The sequence below is a fragment of the Anabrus simplex genome, chromosome 6 (assembly GCF_040414725.1).
Source record: "Anabrus simplex isolate iqAnaSimp1 chromosome 6, ASM4041472v1, whole genome shotgun sequence".
Lineage (NCBI taxonomy): Eukaryota > Metazoa > Arthropoda > Insecta > Orthoptera > Tettigoniidae > Anabrus > Anabrus simplex.
In genome coordinates this window covers 298,740,358-298,753,523 of record NC_090270.1, presented here as the reverse complement: position 1 = coordinate 298,753,523, position 13,166 = coordinate 298,740,358, and the positions used below count along the sequence as shown (strand labels likewise).

Here is a 13,166-nt window from a genome sequence, read left to right as displayed (position 1 = left end):
TACTTGACTTCAAATACTCCGCTAACACGACTTCAACACAAGTCTCATCAAAACAACTCCAACTCTCACTCACAAGACTGCCTCTTTATATATATATATATATATTGCCTGGCCAGGCTTCTAGAAGGATATGACATAACATGTTTTCCTCGTAAATTTGAGAGTCTCCAATTGCCAAATTACAATGTAAAGAAGTGTCTACAATTATCTAGTGCCAATGATACGTTATTCTGGATATTACAGTGTGTTGCACAATGTTACATTGGATTATACATCAAATATACAGGTATTAATAAATTATGTACTATTAATTATGTGTTCTTGCATTAAATAAACTCATATTAACATATATACTGTAGGTGTTTCATGACATAACCTCACAAGTAATAGATCGTCCGTACACAACTACGTAAATAATAATAATACTAATATTAATAAATGGATGTAAACACTTCATAAGTCATAACACCTCACAAGTCATAATAACAATAATAATAATAATAATAATCAATATTTGTATTATTTACCCATGAGTTAAAAGAATATTGTTTGCAAGTTATATTAGTCTATTGCACTTGCGTCAAGTTTTCAGTAGAGATTTGTGTAAAATGAAAATATAGTCTACTGTTGTCTAATTTTGACAGTGATAAATAATAAAATTAAAGGCATAATCTATAGATTAAAATAGTTTACTATAAACAGCCTTGGTAAATTCGTCCGCCCGTTCTATTGGACCAATCTGCTTCATTTTTTTCCTCCGGAATTATCTGCCGGTGAATCATGAGACATTGATAAGTCTCTAAGTTCAGCCAACTTTAAGTAATCATAAAATCAAATCATTAAATAATCAACAAATAATTGCAGGCAAAGGATTTACCCTAGCCCGCAACACATTCTGTACTCAGCAGGTTGCTAAGTGACTGATATATGTGATTTTCATCTTTAGTAATGTAATTGCATGCAGCCTTGTTTGATTACTACCTGTGAAGCCAGGGAGTATACACTTCCTCTGATCATGGAAGATTACTGTTCTCTGCTAGATACTCTTTGATTCTCTGACTTTCTCCAGCTTCTGAATATACCCAACAGATGGCAGAACATTTCTAATAACTTACATGTTGCAAAGAGAAAAGAGTCGACGTACGCACAGACGGAAAGGTATCAAGTCTTCTGTAGGACCAGTAATAAAGAGCAAGGACAAACTCTTGAAAAAGTGGGTGTCCACTTACCCGAACTAGTATTCAGCCACGCCCAATTGTATGTTGCACTCCCTCGGAAAATATTAAGATACGGCTGAATGGTCGAAGCACAGCTAATATTATATGGAAAGACTTGTTATAAACTAATCACCGGTATTCATTCTTTTAAAAAATATTGATATGCGACAGGCATATCAAGACGAGTTACCTGATCTATGTATAAGAAATGCTGCGGGTCCACTAGTTAAAAGTAAAGAAGCTGACACAATTTTTACATTTTTAATAATTACCTAAAATGTACAAAAATTCTATATTCTATACATAAAATATGTATAAATATGTAACATTATTAATAATATGTAAAATGACCATATCAGAACCACAATTCGCCGAAATTCTTCATTCTCAGTTGTCGAGAAGTAAAGGAATAGCATATGTAATTGCATAGGAATCCGAGCCCTAGTGATTAGTATTATTTTCTCATGTGTGGGAAAATAGCGTTCATTCGTGCAAGATTGATGTACAGCTCAATGAAACCATGAGAGTTGTTACTTGTACAGCGAAGTCCACTCCTGCTCAGTGGCTGCCTGTTTTAGCAAGCATTGCTCCTCCAGATTTGTGGAGAAAAGCAGCGAAAGTTCAGTTGCTCAAGAAGACCATAGCACACAGGAATTCGCTCTTGTTCAGTACCTTACGATATCCACCTGTGATGAGGTTAAAATCCCGGAAACCACTCTGGACTGATCTAAACTCCCATGAAAAATTCAGTGTAACAGCAGAATGCAGACAGCGATGGGAACAATCCACCCACCAACGCCTTTCTGATTAAAGACCCAACAAAGAAAGTGCCAGGTTTCGATCTTCCTCAACACGAGTGGTCAAAACTCAACAGTTTAGAAACAAACCACGGCAGGTGCCGATATATGATGAAAAAGTGAGAATATTGTGAAAGTGGTGCGTGTGAGTGTGGTGCTGAGAAGCAGACATTGCTTCATGTTGTTGAGAGCTGTCCACTGTCAGCATTTAAGGACGGTTTACGGGCTCTGCATGAATTGACACCAAATGCAGTGGACTGGTTGTCGAAGCTGGACGTTCTCTATTTTAACTTATATGTTCATTGAATATCTTTGTACATCATGCTTGTAAATGCCATACGATAATAATAATAAAAACCATAATAAAGTTACGTCAAGGTTAAGTCTTAATTCTTTAATTTTTTGAAGTTTATCTTCCACATCTGGTTCGTGCTGGTCCCGAGGTAAGAGATGAGTTTCCTGAAGGCCTTCGCGTCTGGCTTGCCTTCCTTTGGCCAGTCGATGGAGTCGTAAGTGGAGGAGAGAAACTTCAGATTGGTGGGGAAGGCCTGGCGGTTTACTCCATGAATCATCAGGAATATTAGGTTATGCTCCTCTTCGTTAAGAATGGCGAAGTTACACAATCCTAGTCGATGCTTGCAGTACTGAAACAATACAAAAAAAGTACTGTAATGGTGAGTAACTGTGATGTCTTTATGAACAGGACGGAAGCCAAAACCTCATACAGTGAGTGAAAGTGAAATTTTAACAACTATATAAATGTTACTTTAAGTTTATATAGCCACAAAGACGCACACAAAATGCTGTCATTTGGTACACTTATTTGTTTGGAACTTATTTTCACACATTACACATTAAACACGCATATAACCTAATTAACTGTCGTCACAACAAAACACGCACATCAACAAACCACCATTTTTAACAACTGCCTATCACTAAGCACATGGAGATTGCAACCTTGAACAGTTGACTGCTTAGAAGCATGTCTGCCTAAACACAACACGAGGTTAAAAACGCAATTCCTGTTAAACCATAACTCCAACTAAGCAATAACTCGTCTCCACCATCAAGAACCGAGCTCGATAGCTGCAGTCGCTTAAGTGCGGCCAGTATCCAGTAATCGGGAGATAGTGGGTTCGAGCCCCACTGCTGGCAGCCCTGAAGATGGTTTTCCGTGGTTTCCCATTTTCACACCAGGCAAATGCCGGGGCTGTACCTTAATTAAGGCCACGGCCGCTTCCTTCCAATTCCTAGGCCTTCCCCATCCCATCGTCGCCATAAGACATATCTGTGTCGGTGCGACGTAAAGCAAATAGCAAAAAACAAAAAAAAAAAAAGAGAGAGAGAGAGAGAGAGAAAAAGCAAACACCACGCTGTCGTCTTTAGGTGGCCCGAAGTCTTGATACCCGTACGCAGAACCAAGGGGGCTGTGTTTCAACATTGTGGTAAAAGCAAAGTCATCTCCGTACAGGCCGCGAAGCCCTTTGGAGGGGTGTAAGGTAAAGGCTTGCACTATCCGTAAACTCGGCACTTCATGGAGTAGAGTGGTTAGCTCCACGCCCGGCCGTTTTGCCCCCATGAATTAACCTGGTACTCATCATTTGTTGTAGGCTGAGTGAACCTCAGGGCTATGTGTTCCTCCGGAAGTGAAAATCCAGTTTCTTAAATTTTTCGACTTTCTGACGGGGAATCGAACCCACATCCTTCCGGGTGAACCGAGCACGCCTTTACCACTTCGGCCAGGCAGCCCCTATTCAACATTGTGGTGGTATATACAGTATAATATAATTACCAACAGTTTTCACATAAGCGGAACGAAAATTCCGGTGTTTTCACTCACGTTCTCAGTTATAGACGGAAATGAATGATTTGTAGAGTGCCTCAGTACTAAAATCTGTCTTGTTTTCATTATTTTTCCTTACTTCTTTTTCCCTTTTACGTAAAATACTGTCTGTCCGCCTCTGTGGTGTAGTGGTTAGTGTGATTAGTTGCCACCCCCGGAGGCCCGGGTTCGATTGCCGGCTCTGCCACGAAATTTGAAAAGTGGTACGAGGACTGGAACGGGGTCCACTCAGCCTCAGGAGGTCAACTGAGTAGAGGGGATTCGATTCCCACCTCAGCCATCCTCGAAGTGGTTTTCCGTGGTTTCCCACTTCTCCTCCTGGCAAATGCAGGGATGGTATCTAACTTAAGGCCACGGCCGCTTCCTTCCCTCTTCATTGTCTATTCCTTCTAATCTTCCCATCCCCCGACAAGGCCCCTGTTCAGCATAGCATGTGAGGCCACCTGGGCGAGGTGCTAGTCATTCTCCCCAGTTGTATCCCCAGACCCAATGTCTCACGCTCCAGGAAACTGCCCTTGAGGCGGTAGAGGTGGGATCCCTCGCTGAGTCCGACGGAAAACCCAACCCTGGAGAGTAAACAGATTAAGAAAGAAGAAGAAAGAAGATAATACTGTCTACCATGCCTGGACTGTGTCCATTAAATTTTGCATTTTTAAAAATTATAACATATTTTGATTTTCTTCAATTTATTTTCTTTGCTCATGAGGATTCTTAGCATTCTATTAATGTAGCTATTATATGCCAGAGGCGTAGCCAACGTGAGTTAGAGACCCCCTCCCCCCAAAGTGTTTACAAAAGAAAATAAACGGAAACTTGCAATAAACAAGCGAAAGTCGACTCAGTGGGTTGGCTCTTTTGAAAATTCACAGAAACACAATTGTAAAACCAACAATCTCTTGAATGTTTTTTCTACGAAGCCTCGAAAGTTGGATTTCAGATTCTAAACTGAACATACCATTCTCCGTAAAACCGTTCACTTGATCATGTCGTCCTCGTTCTATATTTTAGATTTAGTAGTGTACTGCAATTTGAATATCAACATAATTCAGTTGTATCAGCGTCCTTATAAAGACGCATGCGCACACCACACACTCACAAGCACCTTCATTATATTCTATCATATTTTTGTAACTATAACCCCCACCCCCCCACAATCAGTCGATTCTCGCTACGCTACTGTTATATGCCGCTTGTTTAAGGGTCCTTGGTTGATTCGCGTTTTTGGCTTATTGTACACCTTATATACACCCACCGCACCAGCTATAACATGTTACCGTTCTTCATGGTCACACGCAGCCGACGTCAAATGTGGGAAGTGGTAATAATGACGCCACTCGACTGCATAATAAATGGTCATACGGAGAAGACCACAGTGTGTTGAATCATTCCTCTCCTAAGCCCTGGTAGTTGTAACCATTTCCAATGAGAGGAGTATGTATCTATTACTTGACTGAATGGATCCGGCATAATGCTGGCAATGGTGCACGCATGCATACAACTGGTGTCCCAATGTAAACAAAGCATGGCGCTTCCCCCACCTCCTCGCTTAACGCATTGCTGCCGGTAGACAACCCGCTACAAGATTGTTGTGACTAAAATGGGCACAGTGGTGGATATACAGTATAGCAATACACACCCTGTGCCTTCAGCACTACCAGGTCACTCCCTTCCCCTCCTTTTCTGTGCTAGAGTGGCCTTCAACACTACCCCTTCACTCTCTCCCCTCCTTGCAGTACTGGAGTGGGGCAGTGTTGATTGTTTATGTCGGGACGCCATTTCTGTGCATGCGTATACAGTATAGAGACAACACGTTTATCCGTAGCAGGTGTTTATGTGGTGATTTTTATTTCTATACTTTATTTAATATATTCAACGTCATGGCTTCATAAATAATACCTAAATGAAAGCCATGACAGAAGTAGAATATGAACCCTTCCTTTTCTCAGAAGCTGTGTATCTATTGCTACGCAATTCCACAGAGCTACTTGCAGCGTACAGGATGGCGCATTATACCTCTGTATTCACTAGCAGACTGAAGTTATCACTTTGAAAATTTGCTTGTGCGTTTGAAGCTTTTACTGAACGTTTCCTCAGTATTTCTTTCTTTTTTTCTGTTCTTGACTTTCCTCTCTTTATTTATTTACAACTGGCATTACGTCACCCCGACACAGATAGGTCTTATGGCGACGATAGGATAGGGCTAGGAGTGGGAAGGCAGCGGCACTGGGCTTAATTAAACTACAGTCCCAGCATTTGCCTGGTGTGAAACCACGGAATACCATTTCAGGGCTGCCGACAGCAGGGTTCGAACCCATTATCTCCCGAATGCAAGCTAAGAGGACAGTACTATTTACATGGCGTAAGTTACCACGTATCCGCCACTGTAGTGTAGTGGTTAGTGTGATTAGCTGCCAGCCCCGGCAGCCCGGGTTCGATTCCAGACTCTGCCACGAGATTTAAAAGTGGTACGAGGATAGGAACGGGGCCCATTCAGCTTCGGGAGGTCAACTGGGTAAAGGGGGTTTCGTTTCCCACTTCAGCCATCCTTGAAGTGTTTTTCCGTTCTTTCCCACTTCACCTCCAGGCAAATGCCGGGATGGTACCTAACTTATGGCCACGGCTTACGTTCCTCTTCCTTGTCTATCCCGTCTAATCTTCCCATTTATCTCCAAGGCCCCTGTTCAGCATCGCAGGTGGGGGCCCCTCTGGGCGAGCTACTGGTCCTTCTCCACAGTTGTATCCCCGACCCAACGCCTCACGCTCCACAACACCGCCATTGAGGCGGTAGAGGTGTGATCTCTCGCTGAGTCGCAGGAAAAACCAATTCTCGAGATAAACGGATTAAGAAATAATGAAAAGTCACCACGTCTTTTATGTCACCACTACACTATTTTCTGTCGTAAGAGGCGACTAAAGGGGGCCCCAGGGGCTCTGAACTTTGGAGCGTGGGTTGTCGACCACAGAGCCCTTAGCTGAGTGCCAGGCTCCTCGCTTTCATCTATACTATCCGACCTTCCTTGGTCAACTCTTGTTCTTTTCCGACCCGGACGGTATTACGTATGGAGGCGTAGGGAGTCTTTCATTTTCGTGCTTCGTGGCCGATACCTTCATTTTTCGAAGTGTCGGATCCCTTCCATTTTTTTTCTTTCTGATTAGTGTTATATAGAGGATAATTGCCTAGTTGTACTTCCTCTTAAAACAATAATCATCACCACCACCACCACCACCACCACATCCACCATTTTCTCTGAAACGAAAATAGCATCTTTAAACCAATCAGATGCACAATTCTTCAGCAACAGTTATCCGGGTTGATACAGTTTGTACAGTACAGTAACATTTAATAAACATGATTAGATGGTCCTTTTTAACCTAAAAGGGTACAATGTATAAAGATGAAGAGTAGTATAATAAGCGGGTTCTGCGGCACCTCCGCCGCCGCACGCCTCCGCCCGCCTCCTCCTCCGCCGCCGCCTCCGCCTCCGCCGCCGCCGCCCGCGGGAAATTTGAATTTTGGCGGGAAATTTGAATTTTGGCGCGAGATTTGAATTTGTAAACAAAGCCACGTGCTTTTTGACAGCTGTCATCGACAACAACGCAACGCTAACCTCACTGCTGCCATCTTGACGGGCCTAAACCTCACTAGTGCCAACTTAACCTAACTAGCATGAGGTAAACAAAGCCACGTGTTTTTTGACAGCCGCGTGCTTTTTGACAGACAACAACGCATCGCTAACCTCAGTACTGCCATCTTGACGGGCCTAACCTTAGTGGTACCAACTTAACCTCACTAGCATGAGGTAAACAAAGCCACGTGCTTTTTGACAGCCACGTGCTTTTCGACAGATTTGTAAACAAAGCCACGTGCTTTTTGACAGACAACAACGCATCGCTAACCTCAGTACTGCCATCTTGACGGGCCTAAACCGCAGTAGTACCAACTTAACCTAACTAGCGCGAGAGAAACAAAGCCACGTGCTTTTTGACAGCCACGTGCTTTTTTGACAGCTGTCATCCGCCATCTTTAAACTACAGAGCACCGTGCTGCCCTCTTTCGTCACCTGTCATCGGCAGTGCTGCCATCTTGACGGGCCTAAACCTTAGTGCTACCAACTTAACCTCACTAGCTCGAGATAAACAAATCCACGTGCTTTTTGACAGCCACGTGCTTTTTTGATAGCTGTCATCCGCCATCTTTAATCTATAGAGCACAGTGCTGCCCTCTTTAGCTACTTACCTTTGAAATGTGGTGGCGGATAATTTGAAAAATGCTTTTCGACAAGCAGCCATCTTTAATCCAGAGAGAACAGTGCTGCCCTCTACGTGGTGGCGGTAAATTGAAAAATTCCACGTGCTCTTGTTTGAAAACAAACTCACGTGCTTTTTTCACAGCTGTCATCTGCCATCTTTAATCTATAGAGCACAGTGCTGCCCTCTTTAGTTTGAAATGTGGTGGTGGTAAATTCCACGTGCTCTTGTTTGGAAACAAAGCCATGTGCTTTTTTGACAGCTGTCATCCGCCATCTTTAATCAACAGAGCACTGTGCTACTATCATGCGGGCAATTTCATCACCTGTCATCCGCCATCTTTAATCCACAGAACACCATGCTGCCCTCTTTGTGGCTACTACCTTAAGCACGTAGTAGCGGGCAATTTGAAAAGTTCTGTTAGCTATCATCCGCCATCTTTAATCAAGAGAGCACTGTGCTGCCATCTTTAGCTAGATACCTTTGAAATGTGGTGGCGGCAAATTGAAAAATTCCACGTGCTCTTGTTTGGAAACAAACTCACGTGCTTTTTCGACAGCTACCATCCGCCATCTTTAATCAACAGAGCATAGTGCTACCCTCTTTAGTTTGAAATGTGATGGCGGCAAATTCCACGTGCTCTTGTTTGGTAAACATAGCCATGTGCTTTTTTGACAGCTGTCATCCGCCATCTTTAATACAGAGAGCACCGTGCTGCCCTCTTTATCGTAGTAGATGTAAATTCGTCACCTGTCATCCGCAGTGCTGCCATCTTTAGCTAGATACCTTTGAAAAGGGGTGGCGGATAATTTAAAAAGAAAAATTCTACAGCAGCCCTCTCTCGACGCTAATTGCATAAGATGGCGGCTATACATGACTCCTTAAGGGTGCTTACGCAAGATGGCTGCTATACACAGGTTCTTATGAGACGCCCTTGGGATGCTTGCGCAAGATGGCAGTTATACATGGCTCCTTATGAGATGCCCTAGGGATGCTTGCGCAAGATAGCGGCTGCTCTTATGGGACGGCTTAAGGGTCCTTGCACAAGATAGCTTGAGACGCCCTAAGGATGCTTGCGCAAGATGGCGGACACAAGATGGCGGCTATACACAACTCCTTATGAGACGCTTTAAGGGTGCTTGCGCAAGATGGTTGCTACTCTTAGCTTAGAGGCTAACGTGTCGTGATAGTTCGATTCATTAAATTTAGGGCTTAAATGCAAAATGTTAAATATATCGAAAACGGTGCACCGTAGAGCAAAACGGACAAAATTTTTCTGCCTAATACCTAGGTTCGCAGTATGAGGAACAAGAAAATCATAGTCTAATGATGGGATCAACGGTTCGGTTCCTACTTAGGCCCTTTGGCATTTGCTCTGTTTTAGCTTGTATTGAAGCGAGTCTTCGTAACATGATCAGGTCTAGCTATGGTAGAGAGTATAACGTACCGTGCAGGTTCGATTCATTAAATTTGGAGGCTTAAATGCAAAATGTTAAATATCTCGAAAACGATGCATCGTAGAGCAAAACGGACAAAATTTTCCCGCCTAATACGTAGGTTCGTAGTACCAGGAACAAGAAAAAACATAGTCTAATGATGAGATCAACGGTTCGATTCCTACTTAAGCCCTTTGCCATTCGCAGCTATCTATTTCTACAAGATGGTGGCTGCTCTTATGAGAAACAAGATGCCTTGAGACGTCCTAGGGATGCTTACGCAAGATGGCAGACACAAAATGGTGACTATACATAGCTCCTTATGAGACGGCCTAGGGGTGCTCGCACAAGATGGCGGCTACTCTTATGAAGAAAGCTAGCTTAGAGGCTACTGCGCAAGATAACAGCTGCTGTTATGCATGTGGTGGAGGGCAATTTGAAATTCTATGTGCTTAATCAACAGAGCACCCTGCTGCCCTCTTTAGCTGAAATGTGGTGGTGGATAATTTGAAAAATTCTTTTGACAGCTATCATCTTTAAACAAAGGCGACTATACATAGGCTGTTAAGGCCTTATCATTCTCCTCCCCCTCCTCCTCCTCCTCCTCCTCCTCCTCCCCTCCTCCTCCTCCTCCTTCTCTACCTCCTCCTCCGCCTCTTATGTCAAGGCATAGCTTTATATCGAACAAGTTTAAACCTGCATCGCGAAGGCAAGCGTGTGCAGCGATAACATTATTGTGCATGTTTAGACTTTCGAAACATAAGAAGAGTAGAATCAAACGCTGTACTCGATACGACATATGATCAGAACATTGATTGATGCGTTCAGAAAACAAAATAAGTGATCAAGACTAGAATCGAACAATGTACTCAATACATCATGTGTTTAGAATATGTCAGGGGATACGCTTGTTCTAAGAAGATCAGATTGAAACATAACAAGACTAGAATAGAACACTGTAATCGATGTTGTTAACTTCAACATGTGATCAGAACATTGATTGATGTGTTCAGAACACAAAATAAGTGATCATGACTAGAATCGAACACTGTACTCGATACAACATGTGATCAGAACATTGATCGATGTGTTCAGAACACGAAATAAGTGATCAAGACTAGAATCGAACACTGTACTCAATACAACATGTGTTTAGAACATGTTAGGGGTACCCTTGTTCTAAGAAGATCAGAATGAAACATAACAAGACTAGAATCGAACACTGTAATCGATGTTGTTAACCTCAACATATGATCAGAACATTGTTTGATGTGTTCAGAGCAAAAGTACAATTTTGATGATTTGCGCAGCTAACTCGCTCGGTAAACGATATAGCCAAAGTATATCTTCAAATTATTTACCTTCCATCATTCGTCTTGTGTGTAAAAATCAGTCGAACAAGTTATCGCATAAACATGGCTGAAAAAAAAATCGTGATAGGGTATGGAACCCAGGGGTTACATCTTATCAGAAGGGCAAAAAGGATGAAAGGACTCTTCCTCCTCCTTACCGCACATTCCTTGGCTAAAGGGCTAATAGGCTAAAGGGCTAATGAGCTAAAGGGCTAAAGGGTTAAAGGGCTAAAGGGCTAAAGGTGCAACAACCTCATCGATCGCTATCAGCAAGAACGCTTGTACTTTGTTAAGTGTAGAAAATTAATCTTTATTGGTAAATGGTTTTATGTTCAGAACAAGGAATGGAACCTAGGGGTTACGTCTTACCTAATAAAATCCCCGAGGTGCGATGAGTTACGTTTTTCGAACTAGTGTTTGGAACTCTGAACTTTTCAAGATGGCAAGAGTGAGGTTAGCAATGTTCTGTTGTTGGATTTTAAATTCCGCGCTACAACATGCATAAGGTGGCAGCCCTTGAGGTTTACTCCCGTAAAGATGGCAAGAGTGAGGTTAGCAATGTTCCGTTGTTGGATTTTTAAAATTCCCCGCTATAACATGCAAAAGGTGACAGCCTTGAGGTTTACCGCCGTAAAGATGGCAGCAGTGAGGTTAGCGACGCTCCATTGTCCTTCAAAGTGAGGTTAGGGTTCGTCAAGAAGACAGCTGTCGAAAAAGCACGTGGCTATGTTTACCAAACAAGAGCACGTGATCGTGACGTCACGGTCACGTAATCAATCCTTAGCTCGACGTCGCTAAGAGCAGCATTAGGATTAGCTATTCTTAAAAGTCTTGGGAACAGAGCAGCAGTATGAATTGCTATGTTTCAAAGCGTGTACACATCACCTATCGATTTTACATACATCGACCATCGAACTAAACTTCATCCGCTAGATCGTGCTGCTATCTTAGCATGACTTTAAAGTACAATGAATAGCCATGTTTCAAAGCGTGTACACATTACCTATCGATTTGGCACGCATCGACTCTCGTACTAAACTTCTTCCGCTAGATTGTGCTGCTATCTTAGCATGACTAAGATGCATGAACTGAAAGTACGAAGAATAACCATGTTTTAAAGCGTGTACACATTACCTATCGACTTTGCATGTATCGACTCTCGTACTAAACTTCTGCAGGTAGATTGTGCTGCTATCTTAGCATAACTTATACGCATGAACTTAAAGTACAGAGAATAGCTATGTCTCAAAGCGTGTACACATTACTTATTGATTTTGCATGCAAGAAATATCGTATTAAACTTCTTCCTCTAGATTGTACTGCTATCTTAGCATAACCAATACGCATGACCTTAAAGTAAAAAGAATAGCCATGTTTCAAAGTGTGTACACATTACCTATCGATTTTACAAGCATCGACTCTCGTACTAAACTTCTTCCGCTAGATTGTGCTGGTATCTTAGCATAACCTATACGCATGGCCTTAAGGTACAAAGAATAGCCATGTTTCAAAGCGTGTACACATTACCTATCGATTTTGCATGCATTGACTCTCGTACTAAACTTCTTCCGCTAGATTGTGCTGGCATCTTAGCATAACTTATACACATGAACTTAAAAGTACAAAGAATAGCCATGTTTCAAAGCATGTACACATTACCTATGGATTTTGCATGCATTGACTCTCGTACTAATCTCCTCCCGCTAGATTGTGCTGCTATCCTAGCATAACCTATACGCATGACCTTAAAGTAAAAAGAATAGCCATGTTTCAAAGTGTGTACACATCACCTATCGATTTGCATGCAACAAATATCGTACTAAACTTCTTCCGCTAGATTGTGCTGCTATCTTAGCATAACTAAGATGCATGAACTGAAAGTACGAAGAATAACCATGTTTTAAAGCGTGTACTCATTACTTATCGATTTTACATACATCGACTCTCGTACTAAACTTCTTGCGCTAGATTGTGCCGCTATCTTAGCATAACCTGTACGCATGAACTTAAAGTACAAAGAATAGCCTTGTTTCGAAGCGTTTACACATTACCTAATGATTTTGCACGAAACGACTATCATACTAAACTTTTCCCACTAGATTGTGCTAAAATCATGTAAGTGTGCTGCTATCTTAGCATAACCTATCGATTTTACATGCATCTACTATCGTACTAGACTTCTTCCGCTAGAGCATGTAGCAATCGCTTTTGTGTATCCCTAACCCATGTGCACGAACTTAAAGCATAAAGATGAGCTATGTTCTAAAGCG

General features: G+C 42.3%; 1 protein-coding gene across 1 annotated transcript in view; it reads right to left on the bottom strand.

The window, feature by feature from the left end:
- Nucleotides 1-1,524: 1,524 nt before the first annotated feature.
- LOC136875991 (toll-like receptor 6) overlaps nt 1,525-13,166 on the bottom strand; it is an 86,307-nt gene continuing 74,665 nt past the window's right edge. Inside the window, exon 5 of the mRNA XM_067149605.2 lies at nt 1,525-2,658. Within this exon, the coding sequence (XP_067005706.2) occupies nt 2,401-2,658 (258 nt within the window). The 3' untranslated portion in view covers nt 1,525-2,400. The remainder of the gene's footprint in view (nt 2,659-13,166) is intronic.